This window comes from Phascolarctos cinereus, unplaced genomic scaffold, assembly GCF_003287225.1.
Source record: "Phascolarctos cinereus isolate Bilbo 61053 unplaced genomic scaffold, phaCin_HiC Scaffold_4;HRSCAF=312, whole genome shotgun sequence".
In the NCBI taxonomy this organism is placed as follows: domain Eukaryota; kingdom Metazoa; phylum Chordata; class Mammalia; order Diprotodontia; family Phascolarctidae; genus Phascolarctos; species Phascolarctos cinereus.
Window position 1 is genome coordinate 122,022,084 of NW_027555847.1, and position 17,661 is coordinate 122,039,744.

Genomic DNA, 17,661 nt, shown 5'->3' on the forward strand with positions numbered 1-17,661 from the left:
CAACCCCCTAGTATATTAAGCTTCTGAATTCACTTAAAAAGAGCTACTTGATCCTGTCGTAAGGCTTTCAGGAGAGCTTCTAAATACTTTCTTGTGTGTGTGAAGTGACACTCTAATGATTTCAGTGGCTTGTAGATAATTTGGTAAATTATGCTGTTTCTTTTTGTTTACTCTGTCTTACTTATAATAGCTCCAGTGGCTGTTGGACAATTATGAAACAGCAGAAGGTGTGAGCCTCCCTAGAAGTACCCTTTACAACCATTACCTACGACACTGTCAGGAACACAAACTGGACCCAGTCAATGCTGCCTCCTTTGGAAAACTCATAAGGTCAATTTTCATGGGGCTACGAACCAGGAGATTGGGAACTAGGTCAGTACTGAAAAATAAGATTATGGATTTGCAAAACTTATTGCAGTGAAAGTATGTGAAAGTGTGTCTGTATGTGGAGAGAATACAAGGACACAGATTAGGCAAGGCCAGAGAGGCGTCCATTTGAGACTACCAAATCCAAAAGACAAGTGTCTATCCCAAACGTTACCCATGCGGAAAATTACTGGACCAGGAAGGTGAAAGTATCTCCTCCACTAAAGAAAGTCATACTTCAGAATTCACCAGCTGATTTCTGCATGACACAATAATGAAAAGGGTGAGAGGAGTCAATTATCAAGCCAGAGGGAGAATGGCAGATAAATCAACAGCTTCACGCAAAATTTACCTGTGATGTCTTAAACACCATATCAGGGCCCTTTCTAAAATGCTATGGATGATGCTCAATAAAACAGATATATTAAACAGAAAAAGTCTGTCGTTTGCCTCCTACAAAATTATATTAAAAACAGTCATATAAAAAAGGTTGACATCTACATGCCCACTCTCCTACAAGAAATAGAGTGCTGATGTCATTGGATTCACTTTCTGTAGAGAGGGCAAATCAACAAATCTTTTTGTGGACACACAAAAAATGTATTATTTGTTTGCAAGGTTGCAGGAATTGATTGGGGTTTAAAAATCTTATTGCCCTACCATGTTCTTTTTTCCTCTTTATTGGGAAATGGGAAAATAAAAATTCCATTGCTTAGAAACTTTAATACTTTTAGAAATGTTTGGACAGTTATTCCCAATTTCTCACTTCATTGGAAATGTGTATTTGGTGTTTTGAGCAAACATGATGTGATGAAATGAATGAGATGCTCAGTGTGTAAAGGAAATTGCCCTGGATTAGGAGTTAGGAAATATGAGTTTGAATTCTAGGCCTGCCATGACCTATTTGTATAACCTCAAGCAAGTCACTTCCTCTCTCCTGAGGCTTATTTCCTTTATTAATGAGATAAGAAAGTTGGACTAGATAATATGTACAGGCCATTTGAACTCTAAAATTCTGTCTTCTTAAAACCCATGTGTATAGTTAAAACCAACCAGTTTTATTTATCTCAGTTTCAGATTTTTCAACATAATTGTTGTAAGTTATATATTTTCAAGTAACTGAGGTGTTGCAACAGCAATTCAGGGGCAAATAGATGTTTCCGTTGTTCATGGGATCATAGGTTTGGTGCTGGAAGGGACCTCAGTGGTCATCTGGACCAGTCCCCTCGTTTTACAGATGAGAGATGGAGTGACTTACACAAGGTCACAGAGGAGGCAGAGCCAGGATTGAACCTCAGCCCTCCAAATCCAAATCCATCTCCTGGCTCTTGCACCACATTGCATTGCTAAGGATTAAATCTGAATTGCTAAGTTTTATTGATTAGGAATCTAATATAAAGAAGAAAAATAGAGCTACTTCATGAAGAAATTGTATATGTTCATTAATTTTAGCAAGTACAGATTAGTTTTAATTAGTTATGATTCATGGTGCCATAGAATTCTAGTAAACATTTCTAAGTGTGCTTAGTCAAATAACAATCTTAGTGACCTCATTATAAATTTATTCTGAGAATGAGCCTTTCAGATTCCTATGAATGATGGACTTTGTGTTTGTATGTATATGTGGATTTTGTGTGTATATATGTACACAAAATCCATATATGTGTATGTATGTATGTGTATATGTAGATTTATGCATATCTATATACATAATACATATATGAAAATTATCCCCCTCTGTTGAATTTTACCTGCATGGACAGCATTTAAATAAGTACAGATTCAGTTCTTTAGCAACTATTATATCTCTGAAACCATATCAAAGCCAATATATCTTCTAAAACTATTAATCCTAAGCAAAACCAGAATACCAAAGTGTTTGTGGTTCTAAACATCAGCCAATGTGATATTTAATTCAACTTTCTTCTTGGCTGATAATTGAATTTTAGTGAGGAATCTATGGAACAGAAGATTTAGCAAATTTTAAGCCACTGACTTTGCATATAATTAATTTCATCAAATGGAAGGAGTTAACATTCATGGCTTTAGTTGTTTTCTGTCTCATTCCTTGTCCAGAACCACAAAAAGAATGGTTGAAATATAATTTAGAATATAAGAAAGCACCTAAGCAAGCATGAGTTGCAGGAAGCACATTGCCATATAGTTCTATATACTTTGGCAAACATTAACTTTGCACAACTCATGCTTGCTTAAATGTTTTCTTGTACGCTGTCCCTGGAAAAGATTTCAATAGATGGTTCACTTTTAAAGTTCCAGATTTACTCTAGAAAGTATCTCAAAAAAAGAAAAGACAGGAGACTTGGTGTTGGCAGGTACAATCCATTGAGTAGACAAAATTTCTACTTTACTTTTGTGACTTTTACTTTCCAAGGGGTCCCTGCTATCATTTTTATTCTCAAAATGTACCAATAATTTGCCCTGTAACTTTTAAAAAAGTAATATTTAAAATGAGTGATGGGAAAGAAAATCTAGGCACAGAATAAAAACTTATTCACAAATGGAAATGTTAAGCCCCATTCTGTATTGTAATGATAGCTGGGCTAATATAGCAAAAAGGAAAGTAATCAGGCTCAGATACTGCTGAAATGTGTCTACTGCAAAAAAGACTCACTCTCCCTCAAACAGGGATTTGAACCAAGATTCAGTCTGAGCAGCACTTTACCATGAACCAAAATGAGCCAAGATACAAATTTTTACCAAAAAGCAGAAAGAGCCATAAAATAATTTCCCTTCTAAAAAAATAAATAAAATTATACCTAATAGAAACCAAGAAAAAAAAACAAATATACATTATAAAACTATTGATCCTAAGCAGAATCAAAACATTAAAATGTTTATAGAACATTTTTGCCAAATTTATAGTCAGTTCACCCTGTCTCTTGGATTCTTCATAAGTTTTTGTGAGGCCATTCATGGAACAGAGTGGGCCATCTTGTTAATACAATAGAGACAAAAATCAGCCATGCAAATGGGAAGAGGTCATGTGAGAGATGCACCACTCTATCCCTTCTCCTGCTTTTTCACTGCTCTTTACTTTGAAGAAAAAGAGACTAGTAATAAAATGTATTGAGTTGGCTTGTCACTTTGTTCCAAGGCTGAAAACGCTAAAAAGTGATTTTAATTGAAAGTTTTCTTTAAAGAAGGCCTATCTTATTGGGTTTAGGATTCATTCCTAAATTGGGGGACTAAGTACTCAAAAATATACTATATATCAGATATCAGATATACTATATATCTTTGCCAATTAATAAAACTGTATTGTACTCCCATTTTAACAGTTTTACAAGGGTGTAGTCATTACACTATATAGTTACTCTTTAAACTTGAAAGTAGCATCTTTCCATTTTTTTAAATCTAGCACAAATTCTCTTTGAATTTTTCTCTTTAAGTGGAAGAGGAAAAAATGGGAAGAGTTCTAATGCCTTACTATATTTAGACCTGTTAGAAACTACAATTTTCTCATCGCAAGAATTTACATGTTTAAAACTGTTATTCTTGCAAATATTCACGAATTCCATTGAGAGAAAAAAATTGTCACGAAACACAGGCTTTCTCATGAAAATGAAGAAATTGTGAAATCATTTGTCCCATGTGGAAATTTGCCATTTTCACAGAGAAATTTCCCCATGTGTGTCTGTTGTGATACATCTGATTCAGCCTGCAAAACAGATATGGATTCATTTAAAAACAGTGACTAACAAAATGTGTTTGAGAATCAACAGGGATGAAATAATTTCTTCTTAACATCTACAGAGCTCTTTTTATTAAAAAATTTAATTAACTGGATTAACACAACAATATTGTAAGCTTGAAATCAGTATATTTATTCCACTGCCAACACTCCTTCTCATGAAGTAAATAAGAAATAGAAATGTTAAGTTATTTGTCCAAGGTGATAGAGCAAGAAGTGTGATTTTTACTGTGAGACCTGTAGGTAATTCAGCCCCACTGATATTTCCTTTTTAATGAGGAATCACTTATCCTACATTACATTATTTATAGAAATGTTAAGTTATTTGTCCAAGGTGATAGAGCAAGAAGTGTGATTTTTACTGTGAGACCTGTAGGTAATTCTGCCCCACTGATATTTCCTTTTTAATGAGGAATCACTTATCCTACATTACATTATTTTTACTAACGACCAATTTCCCACTGAAATAACTGACCTCCTTTTAATTAAGCTAATACTACAAGAATATGATCTAGCAAACTTTTAAGTGTTCACTTGTGTATAGCACGGTACTGGGTACTGAGGAGGATACAAGACTTAAGTAAAACTTTCCCTCAATGAGCTTGCAATTTAGGAATAAAACTTGTGTGTTGAATTTAACTTGAGAGAACATACACATTTTCTGAATGAACTGTTCAGAAAATATCAAGGCAGAATATGATTACAATTTTTTTCAAAGTCTTTATTTGTCAGAATGGAATTTTAATTTTGTACATAGAGCTACTCTATTAACTTGCATGAAATGTAAGATATATATTATATAATATGTGGCATTATATACATATATATGCACAAATTATATACATATATATTCATATATACAGGTCCTTTGGTGTATCTGTGAATTTATCTGTATAGGTACTTCTTCCACCAAGGAAGATTATAGCCCTTAGGTATTTTTCTTTCATTCTGCATGATTTTTGCTCAGTGCTCTAGAGGACTTCCCCTTGTTCCTTTTTTATCTCAGGATTACTAAAGTACCACGTGGGCAGACCTCTGATTGTAGGTGCCCTCCCAAATTGGTTGGTGCTCTGCCAAAATTATTTCATATTTACTTTGTATATATTTTGTGTTTATCTGTGTACATCTTATCACCCTGCCCCCAGCCCCCAGTAGAATATAGTAAGTTCCATGAGGATGGAGACTGTATTGTTTTTTCCTTTGTTTTTGTACAGGCCTGATATGTATACAAATAGTACAAGACAGTAGGTGCTTCAACACTTTTTAATTTGAGTTGAGCTTTCCCCACATGACCAGCCATTTTGTGTGCGTGCAATTTATATGCTCTTCATTCTTGGAATTAATTTTGCAGTACTTTAAATTAAGTGGATATTGACTAAGCCTAATTTTATATTTACTGACACTTATATTTCTATTGTCTGTTGTTTTTCTTGATGAAGAGGGAACTCCAAGTACCATTACTATGGGATTCGTGTCAAGCCAGACTCCCCTCTTAATCGACTACAAGAGGACATGCAATATATGGCTATGAGACAACAACCCATGCAGCAGAAACAAAGGTAAAGTCTGGAGTTTACACTGAAATGTGAAAATCATTTTTAACTTTTTAAGTGCTGTGGTATTTTCCTTTGATAACAAAAAAAAACCCCACCACCCTAAGAGAACACAATATGCTGCTTCCTCCTGAGAAATCACATAGTCTGTCCACTATCCTGAAATGCATTCCTTCCTAATCTTCATCTGTTAAAATTTTTCTCTTCCTTCAAAGTTTAATTCAGATTTCATTTTTTCCATGAACCTTCTCAGGTCTTGCTAGCCAAAAGTAATTCCTCCTCAAATTTTCCTATTGTAATTTGGGTCTCTCCTTTGTCCCTCTATTTTACTTCTATATAAATTCACTACATTTATATGTTTACATGTCAAATCCCCCCTAACAGATTATATGGGCTCCTTGAGGGCAGGGACAATGTTATTTTTCATCTTTATATCTCTTGTACCCACCACAGTGTCTTAAATATACTAGGTCATCAATTGATGTCTATTGAATTGTTTTTAATTGATGGTGTGATTTCAGTATTGAGTTATAAGGTACTAAAAGTGATGTCTTAAGACATGTTTTTAGCCTTTAAAGAGTGTTTTATGTTTGTTTTTTTTACATTATATACTAATAATGCCTATTTCGCCCTCCCTTGAGAAACATAAGATAATCCCATTTTATTCAGACAGAGAACCTAAAGGACAGTATGTAATCTGTTCCAGATCAAACATTCTTTCATAGGCAGCATGGAAGTTTTTATAGAAATGCAATTATAAATCTTAGAGCTGAAAGCAACCTCAGGAGAGAATTGGGACAAGCCCCCTGCCTAATGGCAGGTAAGGTCTTATTATCCCTATTTTGTAGATAAAGCAAATATAAGACCTTACTAAGGTTAAGTGACTTATTCAGGATTATACAGCAAGCAAACAGTGGAGAAAGAATAAAAGCCCAGGCTTTCTGGATCCTAATCCCACATTCCGTGTGCCCCTTTTAGAATTAGAGTTCTTTCTGTCGGCTAATATATCCCACTGAGTCTTATGTTGTGGCTTCTTACTAAAGCATCATTCTTCTGTGAAGCATCAGGTATTAGCCACAACTAGGGAAAGGCTTTAGTGTACCTATTCTTAAACCCTGATAATGGCAAATTTTATGGAGGCCATGTTGCTTTATAGAACACTAATCAAATAATTAAATAATAATGCTGACAATGGAATTGCCAAAGCATTCCCCTTTCACATTTCCTATGACCTATTGAAAGACAAATGAGTAGGAGATACATTAGAAGAGAGCTAAAGCAGTTCCCAGGGAGATTATATCCTCACTATTTAAGTTTTCTGTTTTGGGGAGGATAGAAGAAGGCAGCTTTTTGGATTGTTCCAGTGATTGTGTGAAAAGTGAATTCCAGGACTGCTATCACAGGGTGAAATCAGGAGTTTCCCTTTTTGAAGAGAAGTAGCAGGGCCTTTATGCTATTGTTATTAAATAAACTATCTCTTCTTCAAGCAATAGTTTTAGTGATACTTGCTTGGCCATATCTATAAGGCAAATAGTATTAGATAAGCATTGTCAAGCTCAAATAGAAGCATGGACCATACATAAGAATCCCTGCAGGCTGTACATTGACTTGGGAAAGCACATATTAATGTTATCTGTGTTCCATTGTATTTTTATTTATTTTGTTAAATATTTACCAATTACATTTTAATCTGCTTCTGGTGGCACTCTGGAATGCGGTCCACAGGAAACCTATTTAACACTTTTTTGCTTGAGTAAAAATTTTTAAAACAATTTTATTGAAATCTTTTGTATTTAAACCCCTTAAATTTCCCCCTATATCTCTTCTTTTCCATCCTCCCGGAGAATCATCTGTTAATAATTATTTTAAAAGGAAAAGGAAAAAAAAAACAATTCAGAAAACTTGGTCGTTACATAGGGAAAAAAAATCTTATGTTATAATATGCAATGTTGCACACTCATGACCCCTTGGGGTCATGAATTGGGGTAAGGGGGAGAATGTCTTCTCATATCTCTTCTTCAGGCAAACTGCATTTTTTTATAATCTCACAACGTGAGTTTTGATTGTTTTATGGTGGTTGGGTTTGTTTTGGGTTTTCTTTTTCTTTTGCCTATTTACATTATTGTGATCATTGTATTTATTATTTCTCTGGTTCAGCTTACTTCATTTTGTATCAGTTCATGTAAGTCTTTCCATGCTTCTCTGTATTCATTATGTTCATCATTTCTTACAGCATGGTAATATTCCATTACATACCACAATTTGTTTAAGCTGTTCTCCAGTCAATGGTCATCTGCTTTGTTTCCAGTTCTTTGCCACCACAAAAAGTATTGCTATAAATACTTTAGTGTATATAGAGCCTATCTTTTTGTCAATGACCTCTTTGGGGAACATACCTACCAGTGGAATATCTGGGTCAAAGGTTAATTGTTAGTTATTTGATGCATTCTTTCATATGGCAGTTAAAATAGAACAATTTGTGTTGGTTTGCATTGGTGATCTTTCTTAAGAGAGGTTATGACATAATTATTTAAAAAGTTAATTTAAGGGTAGCAAGGTGAAGAATTTGTAGTAGCTATATAATAAAGATTTCTTTCCTTTTACAATGTTCTTTATTCAACTCAAGGCAGGATTCGTATGTAAATATATGTTATATATAATATAATAAATTATATATTATATAAAATTATACATATAAATTATATACACACACATATATGTGTGTGTATGTATGTGTGTGTGTGTGTGTGTGTGTATATATATATATATATATATATATATATATATATATTTATAGTATAGCCCATGATTGCACTTGTGGACAAATACACTGCCAGAAGCTAAAGATGAGAATATAATTTAGAGGCAGAAGATAAAAAAGAAAGTAAATTGAGAAATTACTAAATGAAACAAATTTAAAATATTTTTAAATCACTAATTTCACAAAACAAAACCTAATTCTACTGGCAACATAATCTTAAAAAGGGTAATAGCGAGCTTTCTTAAAAACCTAAGGAAAATAGTTTGTAAAAAAAAAAATAGGACCCAAGATTGGATGATTAAGTATCTTTATATAAGAGACCAGGAACTTTAAAGGTTGGAAGCTACTCAGCCTATTATGTCAATTTAGTAAGAATAGTTATTAGAAATGGAACCACTAAATATGTTTTACATGACTTCATATGTATAGTGGATATAGTATTTTTTGCCTTTCAGTGGATGGCAGAGAGATGGAAGGAGGGAGAGAATTTAGAAGTGAAAATTAAAATTCAAAAAAGAAATGGAACCACTATCAATGAGTAAATAGTTTAAGCATTTCTAAGGATATTAACAGGTTCTATGGAATTCAGTCTCTGTTGTGGAATTCTCTTCATAAAAAATGTCTCAAAATTCTAAGTTGTGGGTTTGGGTTTTTGGTTTGTTTGTTTTTAATCAGAGAAACAAGAAAGTCTGCCCTTTTTTCTTAGATTTTTTTCTATGATAGTGATTTCCAATGACCAGTCAATCATTTTGTAGTTGTACTTTGTTCATTGATTCAAGAGCTTTAGTGTTACCAAGTGTATAGACCCCTCATTATGATTGGCAGAAGAGCACCAGCAGGTGTCTGTTCTCTCTACTAAGGAATCCATCCAAAGGCAACGTTGATAAGCTTAACTGAAGCCAATTAGTCCATTGTTCAGAAAAAAAAAACAACTTGGACACTAAAAAGAGAAAATGTCTCTCCATTAGTCCAGCAGTCTGTTATAAAATCAAGAAGAAGACTTATGACTTATAAATCACAAAACAGCATGTTAACACATTCTAATAAGTAGCATATTTTTGTTGGGGTCTGGAAATAATATAAATAGAATAAAACATGTTTTTTTCTGAGTATATTTAGGTGCATATTTATGGAGAAAATCTATCACCTAAAATACCAATAACCTGTGAAAAAAGTTTGAAGCAATGTTAGTGCCTTTCCCAATACTTAGCATTTGAGAATACTTAAATAGTTTAAAATCCTAGAAGTCTATTTTATATAATTGTGCATGTAGAGTTTATCAAGTGTCAATTCATCTCTTAACATAAAAGAAGCAAAATAGATGCATCATCTAATTTTATTAAATAAAGGATATAAGATTTAGAACATGAGATTAAAAAGTTTGTGAAGGCATCATGAAACGTTTGTAGACAAATATAATAATGCCTCAATAGTTAGCAGTGGGAAACGAAGCAGAGGAACCAAGCTAAGGAGAAACTAAGCCTCAGGGGCTCTACTGGTATCTATCGTAGGGAAAGAATGATGATTGGAGGCAGTTTTGCTCAACAAGTATACAACTTGGCCTCTTGAGACAGTCACAGTGGAGTGACTTAGCAAGTAGGAAAGCAAAGAGCAAGTATGTATCTGAGAAGATGCAGGAGCATCTCAGGATGACTATGGATGTCTGGGTGTTTTTGGTTGGTGAATCTCCAGGGAAGCCAGGCAGGAATTTGGCATTCCATCTCTGTTCCCTTGAGAGGTTAGCATGGTGCATAAGTGGACTCTGCTTGGCTTCAGAGATAGGAAACAACATACACATTTCACAAGTTTGGGCTGGGAGCCACATCTTGGTCCTCCTTGATGAAAGTCACACATACCCCCATCACAGGAGAAGACCTCCCACATGTGGCCACATTAATTATTTAGGGGTCTAAACCTGAATACCAGTTATCCAGAATTCAATTCAGTTAAACAGGCATTAAGGTTCTGCTGTGTGAAAGGCCTGTGCTCTGGACTGAGAATACAAAGACAAAAATGAATCATGCCCTCAAAGAGTTTTACATTCTACTGGAGGGAAACAACACGTACGTAGAAAATGAAATACAACATGGATCCAAAGTAACCTCAAGCAACTAGATAGATTTGGGGTATCAGGCTTCTTTGTAGGAGGAGGCACTTGAAGGTGCTTTCTAAGAGGTAGAGCTAAGGAGGCATGGAGGATAGTTTCTACAAAAGGCATGGAGAGGAAGAACAGAATGTTTTCCAATATCGCTGCAATGTAGAGTGCATGAAGGAGAGTAGTTTTTAGTAAGTCTAGAAAGGTAGGCTGGCTCTAGCCCAATTGTGAAGGCCTTAAAAGGCCAAGCAGGGGAGTTTATCCTAAAAGCAAGAAGGAAACATTAAAATATCTTGAGCAGTGGAGTAACATGTACTTTAGGAATATCAATTTCACATTTTATGGAGAACGCATTGGTAATGTTGGAGACAGACAGTTAAATTAGGATTGCAATCATCTAAGCTAAAGGTGATGGGGGCCTGAACTAAGGTGGTGGTCATGTGAATGGAAAGAAGGGGATGAAACAAGAAATATTGTGAAGGTATAATTGACAAAGCTTGGCAACTAGTTTAATATGAAGAATAAAGGATGAGGAGGAGTAAAAGAAGACTCTGAATAAGTAAATGAATAGTAGTGCCTTAAACAAAAATGGAAAAATTAGGAAAGGGAATGGGGTATTGGGGACAGATAAATCAGTTCTGTTTCAGACATATTGCATTTGAGATCTCTATGGAACATCCAATTGGAGATTGAACCAGAATTCAACAGAGAGTGAAACTGCAAGTCATTTGCATAGGAGTGTTTAGTTGAACCTGTGGGAGCTGATGTTATCACTAAGATAATTTGTAGAGAGAGGAGAGAAGAGGACGCTTTTTAAAGCCATGTGGTACTTGGAGTCATAGGGAGAAAAACAAGAATGAGCATGCAAAAGAGACGGAAAGGGAGCAACCAGGCAAAACCCCATAGAAAAGGGGACATCTAGGAGATCAACATCGTCAGACACTGTGGAGAAGTCAAGAAGGATAAGTGTTGAGTTTTCTTAATGGATTCTATTCAGAAGGCCCTGAATCAAGAAATCCTATTTGACAATGAAGAAATCATTGGAGACAGTACTTTCAGTTGTATGATAAGATCAAGAGCAAGATTATAAGTATTTAGAAAGTGAGAAAATGGAGGCAGAGTGTAGACAGCCTTTTCCAGGAGTTTGACCGTAAAAGGAAAGAGGTATTTTAGGACAGTAGCTTAAAAAGATAGTCAGACCAAAAAGTGTGGGGGAAAAAGAGGGGTTTTTTTGTTTTGTTTTTTTAAGGTTGGAGAAGATCTGGACATGTTTGTAAGCAGAAGGATAAGATTCAGTGGCTAGGGAGAGAGAAGATAATCAAAGGAGTGAGCTCTTGGAGTAGACAGGAGGAGATAGGAATGAAAGGCCTAAGTAGAAGGATTGATGGTTGTGAAGATAATGAACTTGGCTTCTCCAAAACTGGTCAGGGGGTAATGTTGAGGTCCCTTGGAGTGTAAAATCGGGGAAGGAGGGATGGTATAGGTGGCTTAAGGAAAGAAGAAAAGATTTGGATCAAGACACCATGGGAACTGATTCAAGAGCGAAAGAATTAGTGTCTAACTTTGAGGGCACAGTTGAGACAATGTAACATAAATTTACAGTGGTCCCTGTAACCATAAAGTACATGGTAGGAAAGATCCAAGTAATAAATAAAAGGCATTTCACATTCTTCTCATAAAGCCCAAACCTTTTATTTCTCTAGGAATATGGAATCGTTTTCAAGCCAAGATAGCACATTACATTTGGTATCATATGATGTAGTTTGAATTCTGGCTCTGCCTCTTACTACCTCTGTCACTTTGGACAAGTCACTTTGAGTGGCTTCAGTTTCCACATCTGTTAGAAAAAGGTGGAGGAGGACTGGATGAAATTACCTTTACCTTCTCTTTTAGCTCTAAATTTCATCCTTTGATCCATTGCCCAGACAATGGGGAAGAAAACAGGGGTGTGGGTGGGGTACCATGGATAGCCATCATCAAGGGTAGCTAATAATGGGAGGAGCCTGAGCAGAGCTTCCTGTTCCTCAATTCAGCAGTCTAGAGCCAAGTCTATGCCTTAATGGCCACTGAAGCCATGTAACCATGGTACAACATAAAACAACCATTTGTATTCTTAAATAATGGCTCTGAATCAAGGAAAGGTTCAGCTGAGTCCAGTGCCTATTGTGTCCAGTAGGCACCTTGGGAATGTCTCTATTTCTAGCTTGATGTTTTAGTGACTTTGAGGACTTTCCACTTTGGTGAGATGAGCTTAGTTGAGCTAGAAGCAAAAAAGAAAGATCTTTCCTCTTCTAAGCTCTGGCCAGGCAGGGAGAATAGAGTAATCATTCTTTCCAATGTTGAGGTGAGTCTTGTACAAATACCTACACTTGAACCTAGGTTACACAAATTTCAAATGAGATGATTGGAAAGAAAGTGCTTTGCAGACTCTGAAATGCTCCAAAATGTAAGATTTCTAAGATGACAGGGAAGTATATAATATTTTTAGAAAGATTTTAATTCAAAACAGATAAAATTGTTTTAAAAAAAAGTTTAGGCACTCAAAAAGAGGTAAGTTTCATTTATCGGCAAAATTCTCTCATATGGAACGCCTACCTTATTTGGACACCCAGATAAATGAGGTCTGGCTATCTATGCTTCTTCTGTACCCTTAGAATGACTAGGCCCTTCTATCTGACCTGTACCTTCCAGAGTGGGTTGTCTCCTTCCTACCCTCAATTCTCCTGTGTATGTTGTCTTCCTCATTAGAATCTCAGTCCTTGAGGTCAGGACTGCTTTTGCTTTTTTCTGTGTATCCCCAGGGCTTAGCAGATAGTAACCATATTTAATAAATGTTTTTATTCTTTCATTAGAATGTGAGTTCCTTGAGAATAAGGACTGTGTTGCTTTTCTGTTTGTTTAACAGAAGTTAATAGGATTTAACACAGTGCTTAGCATATAGTAAATGCTTAATAAATACTTTTTCATTCATTCATTTCCTCATTCTTGTGCAACTAAGATCAGCAATCTTAATTGCCTTGGCAAGGTAATAAAAATTGCCTTTTTTGTTATTATACATCTTTACTTTTTCAAATTAATACAGAAGCCATTTTCAAATATGTGATATTTATGTTTACATAGAAATCATATTATCATTATTATTCTTGGGGAAGGGGTTAGAGCTATAATTTTATCAATGTGAGAATTCAGTGTCAAATTTCTATCCTGTAGTGCAGATCTGTATCTCATCCGTAACTTTTTGAGAGTGGAGAAAGTCACTTAACATCCCTGGGATTCAGTTTCCTCACCTGTAAAATGAAGGTTTTGGTCTAGATAGCTGCTGAGTTATCTTCTAGCTCTAGAGCTGTGATCCTGGGGAACATTTCTCGAAGGGTGGTAGTGTCTTGTATTGGAATCAGGAATATGATCCAGAGGCAGAGAATGCATAAGACAGATGTGCTTGTGTGTGTTCCATCCCCTCATACCTATAGAGGCCAATCCAGCTGTTATCCAATCTCCATGGCATGGAATTAGACCAGGAGAGATCTGTTCTGGGCCATCCCCAGCCTTAGGAGAACAGAATCTGTCCCTAGAGCAGGTGCCAGATTGTCATGCAGTCTCAGAACCTTCCCCAGCTTCCTAAGGGACTCCCAGCAAGGAATGTCCCTGGCCAAGAGCAAGTCTTCTTAGGAACATTCCAAGCTGTTATTCCAAATTCTGAGCCTGAGTGGGATTAATCTCTAGGGGTAGATAATAGTCAGGTGATATGGCACCAGAGCAGCTAACTTTAGTAATCAGGTAAGGAAGGTTTATGCTGAAAGCCTTAGTGTTCACTCTGCCTCTGAAGCAGTCCCTGATGTAATGATCACATTTTCCATTGAAGTCAGAAGAACTAAAAATAACTAAATGAGCCAACCTGTGACACTGTTTCTTGGAACACCATTGATTCATTGTTGTAGTTTTATAATCTCCATAGATGCATATACTTCCTATAGTATTATAGCGCAGAATTTGTGGTTACCTATTCAAGGTAAAATTTCCTCTTTGCAAAAATATAGCTCATTTTAAATTTAAAAAAAAAACTAATATAAGTATCTTAATTTAGTAGCTTTTTAAAAATTCTTGAAAGGATTTCAGCATTAAGATCAACTTTAGACATCATCCCATTTTGATGGAATATATACAGAATTCATATTGAAGACTATAATACAAATCACATTTTTCATTTTCTTACCAGAGAGGGGTCAGTCTTTTGTTTCTCCATAGATAAGGTCTTAAGTACTCATTTGTTGCCTGGCATGTCAAGATGGGAGGGGAGAAGCAAGTTGCCACCTCAACAAGGAGCCCAATTCTCATGGGTCCCTTGCAGCAGGAATAAATGTAGAAGGAAATGGGTGGGGGAGTAGGGGAAGGTTTAAGAAAGAGATATCATGATAGGGACAAAAACAACTTATAGCAAGATTGTAAACGATATAGTTTTAATTGTACAATTACCCATACCAGTGAGTCAAAAAAGGATAGGGATGAAGATGAGTGGAATTGTGATTTAACTGGTATCAGAAATTCCCTCTACCAATGTAGTTTGGAACACTCTCTGCAACTTGGAGCTAAGTGCCATAGTGGATAAAGTACCAGACTTGCAACCAAAAAGACCTCAGTTCCAATCCTATCTCATATACTTACTAGCCTTGGGACCCTAGGTAATCCACTTAACCTCTGTCTTTCTCAGCTTTGTTATGTACAAAATGGGAGTAATAATCACATCTACCTTCCAGGAAGATTATGAAGATAAAATGAAACAATATACAGAAAATGCTTTGCAAACCTTAAAGTGTTACATAAATGATAGCTATTATTACTGCTTGAGATTTTAGAGGGTTGCCTAAAGCACAACTGAATCACCCAGGGTCACACTGCCATTTTGCGTCAGAAGAGGGACTTGATCCCATATCTTCCATTTCCCTGGTCACTACATCATTCTGCCACTCTTCAGTGAAAGAGATAAAATAAGTAAAATCCACTAAGACAAAGAATTTGTTTTAGCCAATGGTTTCAGCTTTTCCCTTAATCAAAACCTGTGTCAAATCTATTGTTAATAAACAAAATTGATAGATCTGGATCTTACTTTTTCCCTCCTGCCCAAGTACTTACCAGCGCAGGTTGCCCATGAACAGTAAAATAACTATAAAATGGGTAACTGAAGGGACTAATGAGAGAAGGGACTAAAGATAAGATTTCCTCCATTTAGAGATGAGAGGAACATTAGAGGTCCTCTGGTCCAATTTCCCCTTTTTAAAGATGCGGAAACTAAGGACCAGAATAGTAAAGTGACTTGCTGTGGTCACAGAGGTAGAAAGTGGGAGAGCCAGGACTTGAGTTCTTTAACTTCAACTCCAAAGTTCTTTCTACCATACTTCAAATTCACCTCCTAGGATATCATTTGCTTTTCCTGGCTACTGAAAGTCACCTAATTCACCATATTCCACTGAGTTGTTCTGTTATTGACTGCAATTTTGTCACCGTAGTCACATCCAAAATGCTTATCACTTCACTGGGACAGACTTCAAAAAGCCTGATACATTGCACCTGGGAGGTTAAGATCATAACACGTTGTGAGGGAGAACAGCTTTTTTAATCTGTGGTTATGAATCATGTAATTATTTAGGATGGTTCATAGGATCACAGATTTGGAGCTGACTTCAATCCTCTCATTTTGCAAATGAGAACACTGAGGCCCAGAAGAGGTTAAGTGAGTTGCCCAGGGTCACACAGTTAGTAAGTGGCTGAGACAGACTGGGATCATCACATGGTACCTGTGCATCTGTTCAGTGATGGTTTTGTTTTTCCTGCATGCAGTTTCAACTATTTTAAAAACTTTGGTATGAATTTTCCCCCATAGCCTTGATTAGTATAGAGAAGTTAATTTGGCAATTCTGGTGGTAAGTATATGCCACTTTCTGCCTTCCGTTACGATGTTTTAGTATCCACGCATAGCCATATAGTCTTTTTTCAATGTTGTTTTCAAAGTAGAGTTACAACTGTACAAATTCCATGTAACAGCTAGGACGAGCTCCGTATTAAAAAAAATTCCTAGTAATCTTCCAAGTTTTATATTTCAGTGACAGGTTTCATGCATACACTAAGTTATTAAAGCATTAGAGTTTCTTTGATTTCTTAATCATTAACAACTTTAGCTGGTGGTTGCCCATGGAGTTGCAAGCTGTTAAAATTATCATTTGCTTCTTACTAATTTTAAAACCAAGAGCTGTTTCTTCATTAGCAACAGCACAGGTCTTTTTTATTTTTTTTTTTGGCACTACAGATTTTCAGATATGGTCTGGGTTTACTCCATTTTATAAAAATGCCAACCAAGACCTTTGAATGTTTCAAACATAATTTATGGAGGTGATGATTTGTCTTACCAAAAAAGAAATATTCGAGAAGACTTTCTTTAAATAGTGAGCTCTCCTAGTGTTCGCAGTCAAGTGTGTACTTACAGATGATGAATTATTTGACAGAGTAGTAGGAGGCAGAAAAATTTAAAGTTATGTTTCAATGGCAAGAGCCATTGCCAGTAGAAAGTCAGTCAGAATGAAAATAAAGCATCCCCAGCTTATAGTGTAAGTCAGTGGGAAAGCATGATTCGGTTCACAAAGATTCAATTTACATACAACCTTTTTTAAAAAAATACAACACAGTCACAATAAATATTTATTTGATTTTAGTTTTTGGCTGTTTTTAGCAACAATGAAATATTTTGCCTTAAAATTCATTTAAAAATGTTTAACACTTAGAAAAGAGGTTGTTTAATGAAATATCAAAATCAATATCTGAACTCCATAAAAATGGATTTTTCATCTTAGTTGTTGATTCTTTTTCTACAAGATTAGGTTTAAAGAAACCCTCAGTGTCCTATGTTCTATTACATTACACCTGTGAAGAACTATTATCATTACAAATGTTTATCTCCTTACTAATATAGTTTCCTACTGTTGCTTTTATCAGAGGCATATGTGGTATTAGCTGAAAAAGCACTGGATTTGTAGTCAAAACATCTGGGTTTAAGGCTCAGCCCCATTCCTTACTAAGCTGGGTAACCTTGTGCAAGTCAACTAACCTCTATGAGATTACTTCCTCTTCTTAATTGTAGTTCACATTTATGAATGCTTTACAATTTAGGAAGCACTTTGTTTAC

The 17,661-nt window shown here is 35.6% G+C and overlaps 1 protein-coding gene across 5 annotated transcripts in view; it reads left to right on the top strand.

Annotated features, from left to right (window-relative positions):
- Nucleotides 1–17,661, top strand: part of RFX3 (regulatory factor X3) — a 329,994-nt gene that overhangs the window by 250,884 nt on the left and 61,449 nt on the right. For all 5 annotated transcript variants that reach the window (XM_021006282.2, XM_021006288.2, XM_078152509.1 and 2 more), the window contains 2 exons: nucleotides 191–372; nucleotides 5,518–5,637. In XM_021006282.2, the coding sequence (XP_020861941.1) occupies nucleotides 191–372; nucleotides 5,518–5,637 (302 nt within the window). The remainder of the gene's footprint in view (nucleotides 1–190; nucleotides 373–5,517; nucleotides 5,638–17,661) is intronic.